Below are 14,078 nucleotides of genomic sequence, written 5' to 3'. Positions count from 1 at the left end.
TGGGATATTACAGGTGTGAAGTGGATGGAGTATCCGGAGATAGTTATCCGCACGACGTCATCGTTACCATTTTGTGTGAGTGTACACAGAAAGTGTGAATCGCAGTCATCAGTAGTTTTATCTTTACATTTGCCATAATAAAGTACATATAAGCACAGATATGTACGCATTCCTATGGTGGTAATTCCTATTAAAAATACAACGTGATGACAATGTGAAATAACTATTTTTTCATTTTAATATAGTTTTGTAATTTGTATTGAAACTTTCATACCGTTTTCAGTATAGTTTCAAAATGTAACTGCATTTCTGGACGCTAAACCAGGATGCATTCCATCGATATCTGGCCTCCCGTCCACATACCAAGTGATCGAGTTTGTCCTGGTCTCAAGTGATAAACTGCAGCACCTACATCCACACCAGGCAACCCCAATCAATCTCAACCTAAGGCCAGGTGGACCCATGGTGGATCTACTGTGAAATTAATTAAGGTCATGAAGTAGCGATGGGGAAGCAAGCATCAAGGCAGCGAGCCGTCAAAGGGAACTACATCCTGTACTCGCCGGCAACAATCAGAGGGTCAGGACTCAGCCCTCAGTCCGCATTGGGACGTACTCTGAGAGTATGAAAGCTATCATCAAGAAGAAGACGATGTTTATATTTTAATATTCTTTATATCTTACCGTCATTCCGGGAAGACATTATATTCCTAATCAAACCCGTTACGACAGATGCGCCATCCATATCTGGACTCCAGGGCGTCTACAAAGTGAATGAATCATCCTCGTCCTCCAGGATAAACTGTTTAGCACCCACACCGCACCAGGCAACTCCGCCAATCATAACCTACAGGTGGACCCATGGTGGTTCTACTCTGTCAGTACTGGGGCCTTGTGCTGGATAGAAGCAACATCAGCAGGAGTCCAGGGAGGGATCTACATCTGTACTGCCAGCAACTTTCTATCACCAGGTGGAGGACTCAAAACAACCAGCGAGCAGCACAAAGTCTCTGTAGATGTTCAATGTAAGTCAGATAACTCATTGTGCCTCAAGACCCGCGAAGATCCAGGTTAGGATTGGTCTTCAGCAGCTCCCGGCTTGTCCTTAGAGGTCACTAACTTGGGGATCAGGTTGTCAGGTTCGCTGACTTGGTTGATGCATGTCATTGTATCCCATTTGCGGAGTTCTATCCTCATGCTGCTTGATCACTGGATTATCTGGTCCAGAGTCACCCGTGAAGATCAGGGTTAGAATATTGATCTTCCGTAACCCATGAATTTGTCGTAAGAGGCGACTAACGGGATCGTAATGGTCAGGCTCCACGCTGACTCTTGGCTTGACACATGTCCTCAGTTCCCTATTGCGTAGATCGATGCTCATGCTGTTGATCACTGGATTGTCTGGTCCAGACTCGATTATTTACAGACCAACATAGCTGTAATATTGCTGAGTGCGACGTTTAAACAACAACAAACAAACAAACAAATCACGTCGCGTCAGGTAACGTCGATCGGGTATATTCTACATTCTACATACCTCTGCTTTCTGTATCTTGATAAATGCCCTGAAAAATTACGTCATATCTTACCACCGAAACATGAGACCTCCTACATGTATCTATGCACAGAGAACTTAATTAAAGCAGCCCTGCTTTTTGCATGTGATAGAGTTTTCAACATGTACATAACCCGAGCCACGATGGAAAACTGGCATGACTTTTGTTACGATTTGATCTTTTGACTCATAAAGACGACAAAAATTATTGGAATCCATTTTGATTTTATTATGATAATTGCTTATTTAAAAGAGCCACTGACATGCAAACCATGTCTGTACAAGTATGGCCCTCATACGTTTAGTGTTCAGTTTATTGGTGAATGTAAATATTCAAAATGTCATTTTGCGTGTCTTACACGATTCAAGGTCAATACCGAGTGTAACCTCAATGTGACTGTGTTAAAGACAGCAATCTCCCCTCATACTCCCTGTCAGCCTCTGTGATACTCCTGATCCTCTGAGCAGTCTAAGCCATTCATCGTGCAAAGCAGCTTCCAATTGGGCCAGGTTCTGTACAGGAGGATCCCTTTGTTGCACACGACGACCATTCATGTCCCAGATATGCTCCAAAGGGTTCAGATCGGAGCTCATTCAATCGTGAGATATGTCAGGCGGTGCTTAACTAAGTCCTTTGTATATACATGTATATAAGTTTCATGTCAACTATTCCAGATTTAGATACCCCTGTCCTCGTGTTTGAGAAGTCAGAAGCTACTGAGAATGACTCACTGACCCTAAACTGCAACGTTATAACATATTGTTAAGAAATGATAGAATGACCCTGTTCATATCTTCGTCTCACTTCAATACGTATTAGGTGCTCCCAGGCTTGACACTCGGGTCCCCTTTATCAGCCGATTGTACAGAGGCCTGAATGAAGTGGCGGCATTGAAAGCTGCTATTGTATGTAACCCTCCGCCTGTGTTCAAGTGGCTGGCCTACCTAGATAATCAGCGTGTTCCGATACCCAACGCAACATCCCACACGGTCATCACATCTGGGCAACAGTCAGTGCTGCAAGTGATGGTCAGACAGGTGTCAGAATATGGAAAGTATTCTGTTGAAGCTACAAACGACGTGGGGCGAACACAGCTAGTTTACACCATAGCGCCTGCAGGTGATGTGCACATATTGATAGAGTGAGTGTGAGATCGAGGTATGATTTTACGTAGCTTTTATCAATATTCCAGCAATTTCACGGCGGGATACACAATAAATGGGCCTCACACATTGTACCCATGTGGGGAATCGGACCCGGGCCTTCGGGCAAACCACTAGCTATAGGCTACCCAGCCGCCCCGTTTCAGAAAAAACCCAAACTATGCTCAATCAAACATAAATGTCAATTTGTGTTTCCATTCCATTCATAATACACAATAGTAAATTCAGTTAATAGAGATGTCAAGTCTTGGGAATTAGAGGCTCCCCAATGCGAATGAGGATTGACACTTAACTGCAGGTGCGCCACTGGCTCCAGATGAGACTGTGATACACAACATCACATCAACATCAGTGTGGCTTCAGTGGCAGGCTAACTTTGATGGTGGCTCCCGAAGACGTTCAGTGTTGATTACCGTGCCTCTGGCAGCGACTGGAGGGTCTGGAAACAAAGGGATTCCGGATCCGGGACAAGGAACATGGCTAATCTCCCACATCAATAGTTTGAAACCAAACACAGAGTACATGTTCCAAATATCTGCACGGAATATACGTGGAACAAGCAGCAAAGTAGTCAGGGACGCTACGACAGCAGGCCAAGAAAGTAAGACCTGATTACTGACGTGTATTTGTCAAACATGCACAGATTACAATGTATGGTTCATAATATATTATATGTTACACTGAAATAATTAACACTATGAACAAATATACACCTAAATGATCCAAAGAGTTTATCCACATCACTAAAAGTCAAATCTGATATTTTTCAGCATGTTCTTGCTTAACACAAGTGTCCGATAGATTGGGCATTGGTGTCGGTGTTGGCCTTGGAGTAGCACTGCCAATGATCATAAGTCTTGCCATCACATCAGTAGTGTTCTACCGTCAACGTTCTGTCAAACCCAGAGGTAGGTCCTGTACACAAAATCGAAGGTTCTTACTATGTATTAAAACATATCCCAGTTAATGTTTTCATAAGTCATTGGTAAATACATTGACATTTAAGTATGTTTATGCATCATTGCAAGAATTTAGGAAATGCTGTAGAAAGTACAAAGATATTTCCATTCCCAAAATGATTTCTTATTTTACGTTTGAAGTTAATAAGCTGATGGTAATTTTCTATTTGCATTTTGAAGTTTGAGACGCTAAACACCAAACGTCAATAGCTGACCAAGGTATGCGATGCATATACAGAAACAGATTAAATCATATTGTTTGCATTGATACTAAGCAAAATGATAAAATTATAGCAATGACCTCAATACTTACGGTTTTAAACTTGTGTTATGTCTCAGACATGAGCAAGACAGAGAAAGTCATGTACATTGTTCAAATTTTGTCATGGCTATGTTGTTTCAGACATCCATCACACATACTCTGACATCGGTGACAGCAGAAGGAGCGAGTATGAAGACCTTCAGGCCAGCACCAGGTTCAGAGGTAAATGAAAAAGGGAAATTAAATTTACATGAAATATCTGATTCCATAGGACATGTCTAGGAATAACACATTTGCCATTGAGACTCACGGAATAGTTTCTGCGACTACATGTTGTTTGATGTGTTTCCGAGATCCGTTTGCACTAATTTCAGATGAACCAAAGGAATATGAGCATCTGAGGACAACAGATCCAGTCCGAAGTGATGCTTACCAAAACATCCCAACACCACATGGCTCAGTTGACGGTATAATAATTCTTACCCATACCAGATTCATTTAATTCAGATAATGTACAACACGCTCTCTTAACGTCGCTATCATTATTACACGCACGGAAAAATATCTGGTGCGGTTGGGTAGCCTTATGGTTAAAGCCCATGTTCGTCACGCTGAAGACCCGGGTACGATTCCCCACATGGGTACAATGTGTGAAGCTCATTTAATGTGAACCCCACCCCCACCCCCACCCCGTTATATTGCTCAAACGTTGCTAAATGAGGCGTAAAACTAAACTCATTCTCAAATATCTATCTGCTTCTCAGGACCCTCGCCATTGTATGAAAACCAAGCTGACATATCCAGCACATCCTTCTGATGCGTCAGGAAGAGCCTGGTAATCTCAGCTCTCAACTCAGAGGAATTTGCGATCACATATATATATATATTATCACTTATTGGCGAAAACTGAAAATGACCGAGATGTTACATTAATAAAGGCTATACAAAGTACAGTGAATAAATCGATACGTCACGCTTCTTGTTCAGTGTTATCTATGTATGTTACAGGAAATATGTATAATCAGTAAATATGTATAATTACTGAAAATTCCTGAAATTTAAGAAACAAAATTATACATATTTACTGAAATCATTTAAAGTACTGAAATATTGATATTACTTTTAAAGTCAGTCAGATTTTCATAGATGTGTCTTCTTGTGGTATATAAACTACAGCAGGATCAAAGGTTGAGTGTAGTTTAGTCACAACATAATTATACCTTTTTTATTGAAAAACATGGTCTCCACGGTATTCAAACAATAAAGGGTTTCAAGCATTTTTAGTGAGAAATACATGTTAAATTATTGAAATCATGGTCTGTAAATACATTACATTAGGATCAAAGGTTAGCAGGATAGCAGGAGGAAATGTGGCAATATGGTAAAGCAAGCAAACAATAGCAGGTGTGCTATCAGAGGTCGCAGTAACACATAACATTCAAAAATACAAAAAGTAACATTGTGCAAACCACAATGTTTGTGACATGCTTGTTCCTATATAACACTGTACACGACATGAACAACATGCATAGTGGCGTAGGGTAGCTCTCTTGGTGTATCGTTATGTCGTCACACTTTAAGCTCGTGTTCGATTCTTACATGTGGACATTTTTATAATCAACAGCTGTTTTCATCACAGCGATATTGCTGTAATATTCCTAGCGAAAGTGGCGACAAACGTACGCAGATGAGTCACACCAGGCAGGATATCTAACGAATGATGATGCCACTTACACCTACTGTCCCTGCTCCCTATCTATTACAAACATCGTCCTTAGTATGGGGTCCTTAACTGTGCTGCTGGCGTCCTCTAGCCCCATTTCATGTATAAGTGCCCAATACTCAGTTTTAATGTTCTATAACTAGTTTTAAAACCAAATATGTAATATACTGCTGGTTGTTTTTCTCTCCATCCATCACATTTTTTAAAAGTATCATATAACTTTATCAAGTCACCATATGGCTGAAATATTGCCTACGTGACTTAAAGTAAACTCACTCACTAACTCACTCTTACAAAGCTAGCACTTGTAGTGACGTGTTTAAACTGACCTATACAAGCCATGGGGATTCTGATCTTTAGCGTGCTTCGCATGTGTAACAGGACGTTCCTGCTTCAGTAGTTGTCCCTGAGTTAAACGTACAAAGAAAACCAGTATGAACAAATTCCTTCAGCATTTGTAGTTGATTAAACCTGAAATTGCCTGACGTTGTAGCGATAGACGTTGTTTTGTTGAAACGTCTGTTGAATTCCGTGTGCCAATGGGAGCAGAACGTCTAGGTCGCGTACATTAGAAAATAGACTATAAAGATGTAAAACGATTGCAGCCCATGCAAATACCCCTTTCTTGCCTAAATATCATCCATGTTCCATATATATTTATGAGACAGTGACGCATTTTTCACGAAACTTCAGATGATATTTGCTTTAACGTTTGACATACTGTCCTGGACCTTAGAAGAGCCAGATGCCACTTTATCTGGGGTCACCATATAGATAGAAGGGACCAATGCCACATGGGTCTGAGACTGGAACAATCCAAGCAAAGTTTTTGAGAACCCGTGTGGTGAAGTATCAATTCCATTTGCCTCAAATAAAAGGAATGAACACAGACCTTGGGTCCACAGAAGCATGGTTAACAATCCGGGTTTTGGAGTGACATTATTACGTCACACATTGCGAGTTATTTGATGAAACTATCAATATTATTATGTTTACATAATAAGGGTTGTTCAATTAAAATCTTATCAGCGGGTATCTTAACAGAATAGTGAAGCTGCATGAATCTATTTTACGAGCATTGGACTAACCACTCTGAAAAATAGAAATAGAGTTTACAACACAGCTTGTCAGTTTCCATTGTTGAAAATAGTTGTATCAAAACTTATTTAACGTGCGAAAAGTTTCTGCTACATCTGGTCATGGTCAAGATAGATAAGATCGAGGAAAACTGATTAAACATTTTAAAACGACGATGTTGGAAGGCAGCGTTGCACAAAACAATCTTAGCGCTAAGAAAGACTACCTCAAGTCATGTTAAGGTATGGGAGTAAGAGTCACCATAGCGCTGAGATCACTGTGTACTACAGCACCCAGATGTAGAGGATTCTACTCCTTGAAAGTGTAAACACTGACAGTTTGTAATCGTATAGGACATTTTACCGCTCATTGAATACAGTCGTCGAAATCAGAGGCTTGTTTTGATATATAAGTTGCTTTGATCCGTACTAGTGTAAAAGTGTGCCTTCAATGTGCTCCCCATAGACCGGATCCGAACATACTGAGGAGAGTTTGTCATTGACTGTGATCCGGGTACTGAAATGTACATTACGCTCCATATTGAGTTGGTACTTCGTTGTCACAAGTTTGTTTTCTCGTGGCCCTAGAATGCAACTAAGGATGATACTGATGTTACAGTATCTTGAAGATGAACTGAGCTTGCAGGTGTTAACACTCCGCATGTTTCGATGATAAGAAAGTTGCCTATAGGAATATTGTACCCAGTGACATGTCGTACTGTGACGATAGTTCCCCCTTCTCCCCTTCATGATAGCGTGAAGATTTACACTGTGGATATCAAAATGAGTGGTGTTGTCCACAGCATGGTGCTCAGAGTGGGTTCCGGAGTGTAGGGACTAAGCTGGTTTGGTTCGTAGAGTTTAATGTCGTTATCAGTCACAGATAGAGCAAACCGAGGTAGGTTACCCATACCCTCACTCTTTAGGACGTTTTGGTTTAATGTCGTTATCAGTGACAGATTGAGCACACCGAGGTAGGTTACCCATACCCTCACTCTTTAGGACGTTTTGGTTTAATGTGGTTATCAGTGACAGATTGTTCACTCCGACGTAGGTTACCCATACCCTCACTCTTTAGGACGTTTGGTTTAATGTGGTTATCAGTGACAGATTGAGCACACCGAGGTAGGTTACCCATACCCTCACTCTTTAGGACGTTTTGGTTTAATGTGGTTATCAGTGACAGATTGAGCACACCGAGGTAGGTTACCCATACCCTCACTCTTTAGGACGTTTGGTTTAATGTGGTTATCAGTGACAGATTGAGCACACCGAGGTAGGTTACCCATACCCTCACTCTTTAGGACGTTTGGTTTAATGTGGTTATCAGTGACAGATTGAGCACACCGAGGTAGGTTACCCATACCCTCTCACTCTTTAGGACGTTTTGGTTTAATGTGGTTATCAGTGACAGATTGAGCACACCGAGGTAGGTTACCCATACCCTCACTCTTTAGGACGTTTTGGTTTAATGTGGTTATCAGTGACAGATTTAGCACACCGAGGTAGGTTACCCATACCCTCACTCTTTAGGACGTTTTGGTTTGTTTGGATGATAGTAATAAGCTTCTCGGATCAGGGACGAGTTGTAGTGCTTTGTCTTAAGGTGTCAGTCTAAACTTGACAAAATGCCGCGAACAGTGTGTAGATGGTTAGTAACCGCTAACCGTAGATCAATACCACGATGTAGCCAATCACGGAGATGGACATTAATGTTTAGTACCAGTTATCTCACATGGGTTTCTCGTCTCCAATGGTGAAAGTACAATATAACTATATAAATTTATCAGCAGTAAATAAATTTCTCCGACAATCCCGGAAACAGTAACTGTAGTCCGCTTTAATGGGTGAGGCTTAATATTGTACATTTATTTGGGACATACACGCACAAACTCGCGGCCAGTTCACCGATCAGAAGCCTGGAATTACAATGAACACAACGAACATTTAATTACAAACATAACATATGTTACATTATACTAATCATTGTGTAATCATCAACATGTGTGTAACATTATGCTTAGCAGTCACACATAGTTGAAATATATCGTTTCAATGGAAATTTACAGAAACTCAGCAATATTGAGTTTATGGCGGCGATCTGTAAATAATCAAGTCTGGCGGTGACCTGTAAACAATCGAGTCTGGACCAGACATCATGAACATCGATCTACACAATTGGGATACGATGACATGTGTCAACCCAGTCAGCGAGCCTGACCACCCTATCCTATTTGTCGCCTCTTACGACAAGCATGGGTTGCTGAAGATCAATTCTAACCCAGACCTTCACGGGTTGTACAGAAAGTACAATGTACTAGAGTGAGTGAATGACTTGAGTGTAACCCTGAGTTGAACAGTGTTCGAGTTATATCACACAGTGTCATTTGAATGAAGACCGGAAGTCATTTGAATGTGTGAGTAAAACCGGAAGTTGGTGTGGGTATGATGCTGACAAACCTGGAAATATAATCGTGGAAAACCGGATTTCGAACCCACGATCATGGGATTCTGTTGATACTACGGGACTCAACTCTGTCCGGTTGCTTTACCTCCTCAGGCGACTGGGCCACTCGTGAACCTTACATTTACCAGAAAAACGAAAAAAGCCCCAAACAATCCCCCTCCGCAGCCCCTACCCCAAACAAACCTCACTATAAGATGGTTTAATAATTTCACGTGTGGCAACAGTTTACTCGGCAAAATTCCAGCTATATTGCGGCGTTCTGTTAGTAATCGAGTCTGGACCAGTGAGCCTGACCACCAGTTAATCGCCCCTTATGACAAACATAGGATGGTGAAGATTAATTCTAAACCAGATCTTCACGGGTTCATTTCTTTTCTGTATGTTGACCACATACCAACTCGACAACACCTGTCAGTAGCATGTCTGTTATAACAGAATGTGTGTCAAATCGTGTTGTTTATGCATTTGTAAACGCTACTTTAGAACTATAAATGTAATTTCGGCTGTCCGGGAGGTCATCAGGTCCTGAAAAATGAAGTATGTAGCCTGTATACTGCATGTACCTTTTATCTACATGTCATGACATAAGCATGAAGATAAGTATTAAATGCAGCTGCTGTACATGGAATCACAAAGTCGTGACTCTTGTGTTGTTATCTTTGATAGTAAAAGTATAAAAGAAGATCAACCTTATGACCACGTTACTCTGAAACCATTTCGCTCAACCCTCAGAAATGAAAGTAACACTGTTTCTCGTCATTGTCAGCGCTGTTATTGGTGAGTAGATTGGTGAAATTGGTTTGTTAATTTAGCTGATATTTGATGTTTTGGGTCAACGTAATGTTTCGATGGCGTTGTTCTGCAATGAGCGGCTTGAGAACAGTGAAGTCAAGCTTTGTAATCCATGCATATAGGAAGATTGGCATGGGGATGTTTATCAAAATGTAGCACAGCGGCGGTATCCCGTACTTTCTGTGCATAACGTTCACCACTGAGTGTCTCAGTTACTGTAATGAGATCCAACTTGTAGTCATACGAAAAAACAATTCATCACCATAACTGATCCACAACCAACCAGCTCAGTTGGATGGGTCATTTACTAGTGATATACTAGTCAAGACGCCTCCAAACGAGAAAACGGCAGTCAGGTCAATGAACCCTAACACCATGAGCTCAAACTGCGTTTATACGGAATCTGCCCCACGCCTGCCCTTGCCTATCTGTGACGTCTGATTGGACGAAGTGTCCCCAGACCAGCATCCCGGAGCCTCCTTCTGATGGTTCTGGTGGAGAGTCGGACTCTTCAGGGTGGGTCACAGGATTGCGTCTTGCTAGACCAATATGGCATTGGTCTTCCTCAGTCTTCCAGGGGTTTTACTTCTCCAGTGACCATGTGTTTCCCCCCAAAAAATTAAAAATTGCTCTTGGTGTATAATTTATGTTCATGATGTATATAACCTAATAAGCTACATCGCCACCTCGCCTTAACGAGAACCCAATCACGTGCCCACCTCAGTCTTAAGGGATCCCAAACACATAACCACCTCACCCTTTCGGAAACCGTGTCCTTATTGACTGAACGAAGGCAGCAGATATTGAACAAAGGCACTTGGCCACTGAAATACCGCATGTTCTCCATGGGCTGTAGTGTGGAACAAGACCGTAGCCCAATAGACAGTCTAGCGTCAAACCGGCCAAATACGCTAATCCATCCACCATCCACCAAGAATCATTTCAACAAAAAAATTAAAAAGTGTGACTCATCTTTGGACCAAATGTTGATACGTTTCTTCTTTCGTTGCATCAGTTGTGATCTCCAGCGAGATTTGCAGAGATGATAGTGACTGTTCTCACGTGACATGTGACAGTACCTCGAGACTTGCCTGCTCTCATGGACTATGCACCTGTCTGGTTGCAGTCAATGCTGGTTCCTGCTTTTCAGGTAACACATTAATGGTCTTTGAAAATAAATTTAGCCTGTAAATTTCATTCGTGAACGTATTATTAGGTATTTGGAAAGATTAGGTATAACAGAACGATGCCAAAGAAGTATATACACCTTGCCTTTCAGAAAGTCTTAATAACTACAGTCGGCAAATTTGATTCGTGAACATATTATTTTGGCATTTGGAAAGATTGTTTTATAACAGAAAGAGACAAGTAACAACTATACACATTGGCTTTCCGAAAGCTGTCAAATTTAACATGTTATATTTTGGATTGCACTTAACGTACAAAATTCCAGTTCCGTTTTGGTGTTGAGTTTCATCCGTGATTCCAACCAGCACTCTCAGAGTGAAGCACCAAACCAGCACACAAAAAGAGAGATCTAACCCACTTACTTCTTCAAAAATGGTCACTGCTCCCAATCACAACCGTCCATTTTATTTTTGTGCTTCGGTAGCTTGATATGATACTGACGGTTTGGATAACTGTAGGGTGTCAGAACAAGCACACGACAGAAGCTGTCTAATCACATCACACCACTGAGAGCTGTTTGTGTACTATGGTGACCAAGAGGGACGTTCATATTTCAGCCACGTGTACCGCCCGCGCCGACTGCGACAGCTGTCAGTGTAGAGACAGCCACACAGAACGTCACTGTTTCGACGGCCACTGTCTCTGTGGACGTGGTGCTTCTGGACCTGGTGGACCTGGCGTGTAAGTAACTATACTCAGCTTCATAACTGAAGGGTCGCCTAGGTGTGTAAGTAACTATACTCAGCTTCATAACGGAAGGGTCGCCTAGGCGTGTAAGTAACTATACTCAGCTTCATAATTGAAGGGTCGCCTAGGTGTGTAAGTAACTATATTCAGCTTCATAATTGGAGGGTGTCCTAGACATGAAAGTAACTATATTCAGCGCCATTATTGACGGGTTACCAAGGTATGTAAGGTGTGGAACATGAATATATCCTAACATGCGTCAATACGATGAATGTACAATTATACTAATTAGAAAGTAACACATGCTATATTTGGGAGTACAATTTCTCAGTAAAGTACAGATTCTAGTACTTTTGTTGGTTTGAGTAGCATGCGGCATTCAAACCCATCTAACCCACTCGGCCGCGGCCGCTTGTATGAGGTAACAGATCACTAAAATCAGTGCTGTCACCTGGAGTTGGTGTTTATGTCGCATTTGTTTATTAAAACAACCAGTGTCAAGCCTGGTCTGAGCTCAATGAATAACACACTGATTAATTCCAAATTGGATGTGTCAAGGGTCAAAGTGAAATGTTCAGCAACCGCTGTCATATAGCGGGGAAACATGTCCATCGTGACTTCCTCTACACTATTGGTAGACACAGATGTTGGTCAGCGTCTCTTTATTGAACAAATATCTGCAGTTCATAATACAGTTCTTACTAAATTTTCAACTCTGATGAAACAAGTTAAGAAATGTCATTCATCTCTTGCTGTTTACTTTCAGAGGGAAATAAAGAAGGAGAAGCCCCCATGTGAATATTTGTACATGTACACTGTACAATAAACCCATTTGACTAGTTTGTGTTGATCCTGGCTTCTAGTTATGGAACTACAGCGTGGCATGCATACACTTGTGGAATATATCCCATGGCTCTTTCACGTTGATAGTCTCTCCGCATCAGATCACTACTATATTAATAGTATATATAATATACAATATATAGACTTGCATTTCTTTACACAATATTGCAACAGTTGCGTCCATTAAGGGACAAAATGAATTCTTTTCATTCCCAGTTGCTTAGCTGACTAATCGACTGTTGGTTTTTATGTGGCTTTGAACGACATAACTAAGTCATTTTTTGGAAATCGGAAATATGTTAATGTATTGTACCTAAAGTGGATTCCACAGTTATTTAGGTCATCTTCATTGTTATGACACTTTCAAGAGGCCTGTTCCGATTTAGAGGGATGATAATGCAATATTTTCAGACCAAGTGAGGGTCAGGAGCGGGCATGTTTCAGCGCATTGTCCGTCGTCTCTTGAAACTGTTACGGTCTCTACATTATCCTCTGAAAGTCTGTGACGCTGAAAATTTGCATGAATGGCCCTTGTCGCGGTGGCGATATCGATCATGCTATGCTTGCTCCAATAGACATTTCTTGCTAAAATTTGATATGCAAATTTGAAACCCTGAAATCAAACATTTCCAGTATGAAACCAAGAAACACTAAAGTTATTTGAATATAAACGGCAGTATAAAATTTGCTTGCTTTACAAATCAATGCAAATGACTGTATTGGAGTTCAATAGCAGTAGACAAACCAGTCGCCGTGCAATTACAATGGTAGTTTAATAAAAGAATAGCTGTGATAATAGTATTACAGCCTGTAATAACTACAGTGTTAACCAAGCAGGAACCGTGTTCAAGCTTGTGACTCAGTTGAAGGATCGCTGTTTGTTGATGATTTTAAGATTTCTTTTTCGCGGCAGGCACTCGTGTAAAGCCACCTCCTCGTGGTGTGTGCTGGGGTAACGCTACTAACTCTTCCCCAGTGTGGACCCGGGGTAGAATAGGTCCTCAGCACGCCAATGCTGGTCATGAGAGTCAAGGTTTCACATCACAGGACTCTCAACCACAGGAAATCGCTGTCCGTGACACAGGACGTTGTCTATCAGACATGAATGAAGTAGACATCAGAGCTAAACTCTCAAGGAAATACTGCTGTGACACGTGTTACGTGTAAAAGATAAAATGAAATTATATAATTCAATACCTTCTTGGTTACTTTCTGCCTTTCATCGCGCCCAGACTCACTTAAAGCTGATTATTTCACATAACGGTTGATGCTTACATTCCTTGTCCCCTGAGGTAGTATGATCATGATTCTAAATCATGCCCAAACCTGCCATCGAAGTGGTGACGGAACATGTGAAGACAGA

General features: G+C 41.3%; 1 protein-coding gene and 1 long non-coding RNA gene across 3 annotated transcripts; both read left to right on the top strand.

Moving 5' to 3' along the window:
• The first annotated feature begins 3,861 nt into the window (after positions 1–3,861).
• LOC124287417 lies at positions 3,862–4,904 on the top strand. The gene is made up of 4 exons (XR_006901264.1): positions 3,862–3,896; positions 4,081–4,161; positions 4,314–4,406; positions 4,704–4,904. It is a non-coding gene; the product is annotated as an uncharacterized LOC124287417 (long non-coding RNA).
• A 4,939-nt stretch (positions 4,905–9,843) lies between these two features.
• Positions 9,844–12,711, top strand: LOC124287411 (serine protease inhibitor Cvsi-2-like). 2 transcript variants are annotated; one of them, XM_046723949.1, is made up of 5 exons: positions 9,844–9,982; positions 11,013–11,147; positions 11,743–11,853; positions 11,955–11,958; positions 12,639–12,711. In XM_046723949.1, the coding sequence occupies exons 1-5, from the start codon at positions 9,940–9,942 to the stop codon at positions 12,646–12,648; spliced, it is 303 nt and encodes a 100-aa protein (XP_046579905.1). In that variant the 5' UTR covers positions 9,844–9,939; the 3' UTR covers positions 12,649–12,711. The 2 variants fall into 2 exon arrangements, with proteins under 2 accessions (XP_046579905.1, XP_046579903.1); XM_046723947.1 differs by lacking the exon at positions 11,955–11,958 and having other exon boundaries at positions 11,743–11,866.
• Positions 12,712–14,078: the final 1,367 nt, after the last annotated feature.

Source organism: Haliotis rubra, unplaced genomic scaffold (genome assembly GCF_003918875.1).
Source record: "Haliotis rubra isolate DU_JTF1 unplaced genomic scaffold, ASM391887v1 Scf40, whole genome shotgun sequence".
Lineage (NCBI taxonomy): Eukaryota > Metazoa > Mollusca > Gastropoda > Lepetellida > Haliotidae > Haliotis > Haliotis rubra.
Note: the sequence above shows the minus strand (reverse complement) of the source record. Positions and strands in the feature narration are given on the sequence as shown.